This window comes from Mizuhopecten yessoensis, unplaced genomic scaffold (genome assembly GCF_002113885.1).
Source record: "Mizuhopecten yessoensis strain PY_sf001 unplaced genomic scaffold, ASM211388v2 scaffold8949, whole genome shotgun sequence".
NCBI classification, from domain to species: domain Eukaryota; kingdom Metazoa; phylum Mollusca; class Bivalvia; order Pectinida; family Pectinidae; genus Mizuhopecten; species Mizuhopecten yessoensis.
Genome location: NW_018407803.1, coordinates 547106 through 558662, shown reverse-complemented (window position 1 = coordinate 558662; position 11557 = coordinate 547106). Strand labels below are relative to the sequence as shown.

Here is an 11557-nt window from a genome sequence, read left to right as displayed (position 1 = left end):
TATTGACGCCGGACGGACGCCGGACGGACGCCGGACCCCACACCACGGCATAAGCTCACTTGTCACTTTGTGCCAGGTGAGCTAAATAACGACTGTATTTATTCTTACATTTATGTAAGAGTCTAAAAGAACCTATATATTATTCCTGTGTGATGGAGAGAGAGAATGCTCGACCTTAGGGGAAACTTTTTTGAAATTTAGCACTCGGCTAAAATTAAATCATATCCCAAAGGTAAGATTTCACACAGAAATTGATGATTATTTTTCTTCCTTACTATCCTTACGTAAAAAAGTCTATGCTGCATAAAGTGATGACGCGATGATGACGTTTTCAGAATAGTAGTGAGTGTAAGTTGTCCTTTTCCTAGTAGATTACTAGGACAAATTTACTTTTTCCATAAGGAAAAACGGGAATGCACCCACATTATGTACTGTATAAAGTGTGGGAGATAAAAAATAAATAAGAAAAAATGTGATTCATGAAAAAATACAAGCCACTGAAAATTATCTGCAATGTTAGCCTCAAATACAAAACGTATAGCGTAAAAGTAAAATGTCACAATTTGTCGTTCTGGGAAATTAATAACTATAGAAACAACCATCTGTGTACATCATACAGTATAATTACAGTATAATTACAGTTATGAAATATTTAATTATCTACATTCACTCTGCATTGCCATTTTATAAGTCTCCAAAAGTCGGTGTGATTTATGAGACCATAAAACTTGAGTTATAATCATCACGTCATTACAATTGTGAAGTCATAAACATTACAATGAACATAGATGGCCGATACTATTTCAAGTGTGACGTCAACAACATTACGTTGGTCATAGCTGGCCGAGACTATATGTTGGCTGTTCCATTTACTGAAGATCAATATCAATATACTGTCAAAATCAACGGTAAATAAAAAGATTCCTATTGAACTGCATTCTGTTCAAAATTATGGCCACTCTATACATTCTAAACAGGACAATTCGAATTATGCATGTTGGTGCATTATGGGTGTTTGTTCAGAATTATAGGGCTATAGCTCAGTACAGAATTATAGGGCTATAGCTCTGAACAGAATTATAGTGCTATAGCTTTGAACAGAATTATAAGGCTATAGCTCTGTACAGAATTATAGGGCTATAGCTCAGTACAGAATTATAGGGCTATAGCTCTGAACAGAATTATAGGACTATAGCTCTGAACAGAATTATAGGGCTATAGGTCAGTACAGAATTATAGGGCTATAGCTCGGAACAGAATTATAGGGCTATATATAGCTCAGTACAGAATTATAGGGCTATAGCTCAGTACAGAATTATAGGGCTATAGCTCTGAACAGAATTATAGGACTATAGCTCTGAACAGAATTATAGGGCTATAGGTCAGTACAGAATTATAGGGCTATAGCTCGGAACAGAATTATAGGGCTATATATAGCTCAGTACAGAATTATAGGGCTATAGCTCTGAACAGAATTATAGGGCTATAGCTCTGAACAGAATTATAGGACTATAGCTCTGAACAGAATTATAGGGCTATAGGTCAGTACAGAATTATAGGGCTATAGCTCGGAACAGAATTATAGGGCTATATATAGCTCAGTACAGAATTATAGGGCTATAGCTCTGAACAGAATTATAGGGCTATAGCTCTGAACAGAATTATAGGACTATAGCTCTGAACAGAATTATAGGGCTATAGGTCAGTACAGAATTATAGGGCTATAGCTCGGAACAGAATTATAGGGCTATATATAGCTCAGTACAGAATTATAGGGCTATAGCTCTGAACAGAATTATAGGGCTATAGCTCTGAACAGAATTATAGGACTATAGCTCTGAACAGAATTATAGGGCTATAGGTCAGTACAGAATTATAGGGCTATAGCTCGGAACAGAATTATAGGGCTATATATAGCTCAGTACAGAATTAGAGGGCTATAGCTCTGAACAGAATTATAGGGCTATAGCTCAGTACAGAATTATAGGGCTATAGCTCAGTACAGAATTATAGGGCGATAGCTCTGAACAGAATTATAGGGCTACAGGGCTTATAATTACAGGTGTAACTGTCACACCAAATATCACCTACAAGTATTAACCTTATATCACTACAGATACCAGTGATAACAAATATTGCTACAGATTATACTGTCACATTCTAGGTATGAAATAACTGACTAGTTTATACACTGTAACACAAACCTACAGAAAGCCACCAGGGGCAGTATATGTCCCCCGAAAAGAGGCAAGTTTGCAATCAACCCACATGGATTTGCTCAAGAAATGCAGGGAACTTGCACACACATCTGTACAATCTATTTTAAAGTTATTGTATCTGGATGTCCTACCTATTCTCTGCGTATAAAATGAAGATTTAACTTGTTTTTATCATTAGTTTTAAGTTGAATAACCTCAGTATATGCAAAATTCTATTTTACCAATAGTTATCATCACTTTTTGGTGGATCACATCAAAAATCAATATGATTATTTGCATCTGCTAGTGCTATCCACACACCAAGTTTGTGCTTGCCAGTGATATCCACACACCAAGTTTGTGCTTGCTAGGGCTATCCACACACCAAGTTTGTGCTTGCTAGGCCTTTATACACACCAAGTTTGTGCTTTCTAGGGCTATCCACACACAAAGTTTGTGCTTGCTAGGGCTATCCACACACAAATTTTGTGCTTGCTAGGGCTATCCACACACCAAGTTTGTGCTTGCTAGAGCTATACACACACCAAGTTTGTGCTTGCTAGGGCTATCCACACACCAAGTTTGTGCTTGCCAGGCCTTTATACACACCAAGTTTGTGCTTGCTAGGGCTATCCACACACCAAGTTTGTGCTTGCTAGGGGTATCCACACACCAAGTTTGTGCTTGCTAGGGCTATCAAAACATTAGATGTGGCCTTGCTAGGGCTATCCACACACCAAGTTTGTGCTTGCCAGGCCTTTACACACACCAAGTTTGTGCTTGCTAGGGCTATCCACACATCAAGTTTGTGCTTTCTAGGGCTATCCACACATCAAGTTTGTGCTTGCCAGGCCTTTACACACACCAAGTTTGTGCTTGCTAGGGATATCCACACACCAAGTTTGTGCTTGCTGCAACACACCAGGTTTGTGCTTGCTAGGGCTATCCACACACCAAGTTTGTGCTTGCTGCAACACACCAGGTTTGTGCTTGCTAGGGCTATCCACACACCAAGTTTGTGCTTGCTAGGGATATCCACACACCAAGTTTGTGCTTGCTAGGGATATCCACACACAAAGTTTGTGCTTGCTAGGGCTATCCTCAAAGCAAGTTTGTGCTTTGTACAATAATTGTTTTTTCAACTGAACATTCAGAGATGCAACATTCTATTTTTTAGAAACATGACTTTGACCTTTAACAAACCAAACCTTCAATCATTAGGGTTATTTATATTCACTAGAGAAACCAACACACCAAGTTTTAACTTTATACAGTCATTTGTTCCAAGTTCTCATCCTGACAACATATATATCCCTCATTACACTTTTTCATCTTAATTTCATTTTCATAATTGAACACTCAAATTTACACAAATTCAAGGACTGAATGCAAAATTCATGACTATTCATATTTGAATAACAACAAAACTGAACATCAAACACATGTTCAATCAATATAAGACTAACAAGAAAAATCTAACAACCAGGAACACCTGCATGTATAAATTAATAAACTATAAAATGTAAAAATTATATATATTAACAAAAGTTGTCAAAGGCCAGACATCCTATTTCTTGTGATACAAGTGTCTTTTTCTGGAATTTGATGATGGTACAAGAAAATATTGAGATAAATTGTTAAAAAAGATTACTCTATAAGATAACATGTGTAAATTTCAGTGATGGTTGACATTTGTTTCAGTAATGAAAAAAACAAAGGCATATTGTTCACGTGATTTGTGCTGAAAGCAGTCCATTTTGGCATTATAGGTACAACTGAGTTTGTCACTATATATCAACCATTTAGAGATTCTATTACTACATCACATCAAGTTCCCAATTGTGTATAACTTCAGTAGAGAATAAAATATAAACAATAATAATATAAGCATAATTGTAAAACAAGCAAGAATATGCAAATACATATTAAAAGTTGGCATAAACGATGAAAGCAACAAATTGTTTAACTGCAGGCCACAAAAATTTCCATTCGTGCTTTGTGTCTCCAGGATTTTGGCAAAAATTGATACTGACCCTGTATATTGACCCACTCCTAAATGAATCCATTCCAAACAAGGGAAAACTACACCCCTGGTAAAATCCAGTAAAATATTACGTACAATTCATTTCATGCACCACTAATACAGCATATTATTGTTTTGCGTTATATAAATACCAACGAAGATAATCTTAGATATTCAGACATAACTCTAAACAAGAGGTCCATGGGCCTTAACGGTCACCTGAGTCCTACAGTATTTATTTTTGTTGTTGAAATATGTACCAATTTTGAGTAAAAAGTATTTAAGTATAAGGTAAACTTAAGTTTGTCAGGACAATGAGCTGATCATTCCTACCAAGTTTCAGTTCAATCGGCCCAGCAGAACTTGACTTCACGTTTGAAATAGTTTTGAAATATTGGATTTCTGATCGACCCGAAAAATAACAACATTTGATCAGGGAGATGTCAGTAACCTTCCCATGAAATATTAATGAAATCCCTTTGACAGTATTTCAGCTTAAGTTGAAAATGTAAAATGTTAACAGACGACGCACGACGACGGACGAAGACAGATAGCAATAGGTCACTTGAGCTAAAGCTCAGGTGACCTAAAAAACCAACTGAAATTTTTCAGTTGGATACTGGTTTAATGTCTATTAAAACTTTACAACTTTTAGCTAAATACTTCATTTAAATTGCAAAATGATTTAGTAAATCTTTAGGAGAATCATCAGTCTCAGACAATGGTTACATATGACATCATTCCAAACGTAAAAGGCAGACATTTTACATATCATTAATTATAAATGTGGTGCAAAGAAGCAACACATATCGTGGTTTGATCTTTAGTATTTAATGTTATCTCAAAGATCAACCTATTTCATTCTTGAATTGTCTCCCTTGAATCTCTTGTTCTGTATTACTGATATATAGAAAAATTTCAGTTGGAAATGACTCGCAATGTACCAGTTAATGCTTCAATCACATATTATATGTACAGTGTACAGCTAGTGTCACATTGTACAGCACTGACGTTTGAACATAATAGGTTTTCGAGTTCCACAGATGAAGAAATACTTTTTTAGATGATACATCCATGCATGTAGTAGTAAAACGTTAAAGGGAAGTAATTCTTTTCAGGAAAAATCCTAAGCTTGAATTAATCATCAGAAGTGTTCTTAAAATTTGTGATATTTCTGTTTTCAAAAACCACCTTATACTAGCTAGTCTGTGAAAACAAAGATAAACCAGTAGAAATGTATGTATGAAAGCTATTGACTTTCACTATTTTACTTATTGATATTTACCCAGTTTTTAGATGGCGTAAATAAATACTGTACACACAAATATGTATATACATGACTACGTTCAAGCTTTATCAAATTAACCTTAAAAGGTTTCATGATTAATGTTAACATGGAAAGCAAGCACTGGTTCACTAGTTGTTACTCTTTCTTCTCCTTCTTTTCTTCGAGTTGAATGTTTTGAATCTTCAAAAATATTTTTGACTCAAAGCTTTTTCCGACTAGATATGGTGATTTTTTAGATTTCAAGTTCTCCACAGAGATCACATTTTCTACCTTACCATGCCGAGATTTGTTGCTGAACTGGTGGGATACCGTACGGCTGTGGGCAATGTACTTCATATTGTCTCGGTAGGCATAGATCACAAAGGTGATGTCGACGTCGACAATGTGCTGTGATGAGGTACAGATTCGGGAGACATTCAACACTGTTTCGTCACTCTGACGTGACATGTACATTCCATAGAGTGGGTGTGCCTGGTAGAATCCTTGAGGATAAAAGGCCACATCGAAGGACAGAGAGTCGTCATCCTTTATCTGTACAGGGAAAGGCTTTAGATGTATCGGCACTACCATACTGGCAACCAGCTGGCTTTCAGTCTTGGGTGTCTCTATGTAATTACGGAGCTTCAGGTCATCACAAATACTGTACAATTTGTGGTAGTAATTACGATAGGGCTCCTCACGTGTGTGACTCATTAAATCACTGCTGTGCAATGAATGGCCTCGGTAAGCCCTCATCAGTCGGTTTCCGAACAACTCAGTGTGTTCATTATACAAATCTGAATTCTCCATCTTGAGTAGGTCAGCTGGTGTCATCATGCTGAACCTCATATGAGGCAAAACTGCTTTTAACTTCTCTAACACAATGTCTGGATCTTCCACTGCCTTTATCCATCGCTGAACCTCCATCCACAGTTGAAACTCACTTTCCACAACCATTTCTGAGCTCTGCAGAAATTCCACCATGACTGATGGAGTTAAATCTAACCAGTCAGGAGCCTTCTGGATGATGCTGAAGTTTGACAGGATGAAGGCTAAGCACTTCTCCTGTAAGTGCTGGCCGTTCGTTATCTTGGCGTAGTGGTACCAGGTTAGAGTGCGATTAGTGTCTGGTGAGGTGACGATGTGACGCGACATGTACTCCACACAGGTTTTGTGCAGAACATGTATACCATACTTGTCAGCTAGGATCAGTAACTTGTGGACCATTGATGTTGTCAGCTCCACTGAACCACAGTAGATGTATCTATTCCAAAAAAAGGTTTCATCAACAAAAAATCCTCCTAAACATGCATACAAATCTAGTTTTTGATCAAATTTGTAAAAGAATTTAAACCAACTTAAATATTTGTTTGCCGTATCAATTTGGTTTGATAAATGATTTCAAATGTCAGTAGATAAAATTTATGTGAAAAGTAATCTCTCATCATCTTAATTTTTTTTATATTTTGAAACAATATATTGTTACTTCAGGATATTTAAGTATAGGACATTCACAAACAGCCAGTCAAAGTGGATTACGATAAGATGAAAAAGATTTTCAAAATAAGTAAAATAATTCTTCAGTTCACTTATACCCGAACAACCTACTTGATAGTGTGTGCTTACATGGCAGAATGAACTATTCCAATGATTGTTCCTTACAAATCGAAACAATGTACCTGGTAGTGTGACCTTGACCTTTGACAATCCAACCTAATGTAGGTTATCATAAAGGTTATTGATTAACAAGTTGTTAAGTCATCCAGCAAAACTACAAGGTCCTAGCTAGAAAAACGCACTACATGTACTACATATTAGACTGGAAACAATTATTTTTGCATGAGGCAAGATGTTTTGACCTCAAAAAAGAAAGGAATGCTATTCAACCATAGAAAGTCTTTCTCAAGTTTTAACTCATTCACCTCTGAAATTTCAAAATGAACTATTCCAACCTTTGATTTGGAAGAGTTCAAAGTTGTCTTCAGGGATGAATGAGTTAAAGGTCCTATATGAGAAGATGTTTTACTTACCGATAGTCCGCCTGTACAGTCTAGAAATATTTTGTTACAACTGGTAACTATAACCTTTTGACCTTGCTATTTATAGGGTGCTTGTAGGACACATGAATGTTCTCCATGTGTAGTTTCATGCACTTTGGTAGATAAAAAGACTTTGCTTTATTTTTCATTTTATTTTTCAATTCGAAAATAAATGTGACTCCAGCCTTCCACATATTTGCCTCAAAATCACTGAGATTTTTTCTTACACCAAGGATAATTTCCTGGTATGATATTATTCTGTGAATTTTCAATCATCTTACAATCCTTATATTTTTGGTTAACAGAATTCATATTCTAGAATAACCTTGACCGCTAGGCCTGATGGAAAGACAAAACTGGTGTCTACATCTCACCTACAACTTCAACTTTAACTGGTGTCTACATCTCACCAACGACTTCAACTTTAACTGGTGTCTACATCTCACTAACGACTTCAACTTTTACTGGTGTCTACATCTCACCAACTACTTCAACTTTAGGAAGTTTGGCAAGGAAGAAGTTAGAAATAGTGAAATTATTGACTACAAGACAGCAGACAATTGGATTAAAAGATTTGTTGTTGATTAAGCTTGAAATTTGATCGAATTACCCAAAAAGTAAAGGTGTTTACACTTCCCAAACGTTACAACTTTGTGTAGTTTAGTGAAGACGAGATATGAAATTATGACAGTATGAAGTTGAAACAAAAACTGCTTATTGACAGACAGAGGGATGGATGGACATGTAGACCTAATTAACTTAACCATAAGGTCAACTACCAGTCTATCAGTCCAACGTCTGCATACATGTATATACCCAGAAACCTGGAACCTGTACTAGTATATGGTAGATATTGTATACTTACTTGAGAAAGTCTGGGAACACAGACACACAATCTTCATCCTCTGTAAGACACACTTCATTTTGGCTGGATTCCTGCCATCTTGCTTCGCTCAGCATAGCTCTACAATTCAACAGTTTAGCAGGATATAAAATTAACAAGGTATCCAATAAAATAAAAACAAATCAACAAACAGGTTCAAATCAAGTAGCTAACAGCAGACCTGAGCTAACCAACAATGGACAGCAACACATGGTGTTTTTGACTGGGACAGTGAGAACAAATCTGATTTTAACAAGTTTGACATTAGTTTAAAAAATTATGAATGCTCAAATATTTTCAACATAACATGAAAAGCATGAATGATACAAACAGTAACTACAACCATGGAAGAATATTAAATACTAAATTTTAATCTTACATAAAAATAGCATCATGATTTCTCTATGTATTTGACCTTGGGACCTCTTTGAAATACCCTGTTTCTGATATCTCAGGTTTTTAATGCACCATATGTAGCTAGGTTTCACTGTATATTGTTCAACATCAAGAGATGAAAACTTACTCGAAAACTTCACTTGCTGTGACAAGCAGAATTTTGTGAGCATAGAACCTGGTGTCCCCAACTACGAGTACAATGTCACTGAAGATCTCCGAGTTGTAGAGTGTACGAAAACGGTGAATGAAATCATCTTTGTCCTCTATCAGATCTAGTGTTTTATCCTTTTTGACTGGTGATTCTACTTCTCCTTTCACAGCAGCTAGCTTTTTAGAATCTGTCATTTTCCTGGGCTCGCAGTCAAGGAGAAAATCAATGGTCAGCTCCAATCAGGAACCACATGTCTGGTGTTTATCTATGAAATGTTAAAGAAAATTATTCAAGTGAATTAATTATATATATAATACCATCATGAGATTGTGCAATATTTTAATATTCATGATTACGGAATCTGTTTCTTAAGTGCTTCCTTATAAAAATTGTACATACAATGTAGTTGAACGGAGCTGTTCTTGAAGTCATGCATTTTTATCTGATCAAACATTTTTGATACATCATTTTAAAACCAAACTTCTACAAAAACAAGCCAACAAAGCACTTATAACATACCAAGTATATTTGATTTAAGAAATGTTTAAACTAAATTAACTGTATTTTTATAAATTGAAATTCACAAACTACTGTAATGATTGGTTTGAATTAAATCTGACCCATTTTAATTGTACTCTATTTTCATATCTGAATATGTTATAAAGTTACCAGGGGTAGTTTGTAGACGAATACTAGTCTTTTCTTTTCAATATTTTAATGAAGCAGATAAAAAATAAATAAATTATGTAAACTTTTTCCCAGTAGATCTTTATATTATTGGCATGTAACTTCGGACCATAGCAGTAAGTACCTCCAAATTGTACAATATACATGTATATAGATGGGCCATAGGTACTAGCCTTGACAGACAAGGCTAGTATCTGTGAATGGGCAATGAAACTTGGCAAGTAGTAGCATTATTTAATGAGGATGATGGGACTGACTGAATTGCGACTGCAGATCTAAAGTAAAGAAAGTGATTGCAAACTGATCACTCTCCAAGTAAATTTAAAGACAAACCATGTTGGTTAATATTGTGAAGCACAATTTTTTCTCGTGTTAATTTTGCTCTTATCTGTTTATTCATCAATTACTGATAATTGATCAATCAACGATATATATAATTAAAAAATAATGACTAAACTATCTGAAGTGTGGCAGGTTTTAATTTACACAGGAATACTTTCGCCTTCTAGCTTTGCACTAGAGGGAATTTCCCTTTAGCTCAATCATGCACAGTGGAGGACTGGGAAGCCAGCGGTTGCAAGTTTAACACAGCAAGACACTTTTGACAAGCGTCATGTGAGGTTGCAGTCGACATAACTATATCCGCTAAAATTATAGCTGACCAGCGACTTCTAATGTTGATGGAGTATAGGTTGCTAGTTTGATCTCTATCGGAAGCACACACACTATTATTTTGGGGGTACAGACGTTTCCGTACTCGGATGTTACGGTACAAAGATGTTTTCGTCTTTACAATAAGTACCGAAACAATTTAACAATTTTGTCAATTATTGAACAAGAGTAGGCACTTGGCGAATTTGTAATGAAAAGATTATCCAAAGCAAGGCCCCTTTTGAGTGTCCTGTTGTTTAACAGGTTTGTCTGTTTTTATAGGTAACATTTTCAGGTATAAATTCTGGCGGACCTACATATGTTTAGCAGGCCTTGTAAGTCTTTGTCAAGGTTCGGCTGAAAGTAGCTTCCGATTACTAGGTCCTTATTTCATAAACATCAAGATATTTGGTTTTTAGCAGACTACTTTAACAGACTATGGATCATCAAGATAATTGGTTTTAGCCGACTACTGTAACAGACAACGGATCATCAAGATGGTTTAAGATGACTTCTGTAACAGACTACGGATCATCAAGATATTTGGTTTTAGCCGACTTGTTAACAGACGACGCACGACGACGGACGAAGACAGATAGCAATGACTTCTGTAACAGACAAAAGATCTTTTTTTTTTTTTTTTTGGTTTTAGCCGACTTCTGTAACAGACTACTGATCATCAAGATATTTGGTTTTAGCCAACTACTGTAACAGACTACGGATCATCAAGATATTTGGTTTTAACCGACTTCTGTACAGACTACGGATCATCAAGATTTTTGGTTTTAACCGGCTTCTGTACAGACTACGGATCATCAAGATTTTTTGGTTTCAGCCGACTACTGTACAGACTATATAGCTACGGATCATCAAGATTTTTGGTTTCAGCCGACTACTGTAACAGACAACGGATCATCAAGATTTTTGGTTTAAGCCGACTACTACTCCACTGGTCGGCCATTTTTCTATCGGATATGAATTTGCCGATGTTACACGGCGCCTGTCAAAAGTATCTCGCCGTGTAAACTTCTAACACTGTTGGAGTACCTAGTTACCCTTGTCTCCGGTCCTCAGAGTATCATCATGCAATATTTTCGTACCCGCTAGCAGCCGAATGTAAATGACAATGATTGCATCGGAATATTTCACCTCATGAGGACAGTTTTCGTGACACTGCAGCGATGCGATACAGTTTTGTATGAACTTCAGCCATTGTTTACCTGTAAATAATTAGCATTTGTATAACTCCATTACACTTCCGG

At 36.1% G+C, this 11557-nt stretch overlaps 1 protein-coding gene across 5 annotated transcripts; it reads right to left on the bottom strand.

Moving 5' to 3' along the window:
* Positions 1-4749: 4749 nt before the first annotated feature.
* LOC110456913 (BTB/POZ domain-containing protein 17-like) lies at positions 4750-11557 on the bottom strand. 5 transcript variants are annotated; one of them, XM_021507965.1, is made up of 4 exons: positions 11516-11557; positions 8934-9222; positions 8393-8491; positions 4750-6752 (listed from the first exon to the last, which is right to left on the bottom strand). In XM_021507965.1, exons 2-4 carry the CDS (start codon positions 9149-9151, stop codon positions 5645-5647), a joined length of 1425 nt encoding a protein of 474 aa, XP_021363640.1. In that variant the 5' UTR covers positions 9152-9222; positions 11516-11557; the 3' UTR covers positions 4750-5644. The 5 variants fall into 5 exon arrangements, with proteins under 5 accessions (XP_021363640.1, XP_021363636.1, XP_021363635.1 ...); XM_021507961.1 differs by having other exon boundaries at positions 11343-11550; XM_021507960.1 differs by having other exon boundaries at positions 11351-11550.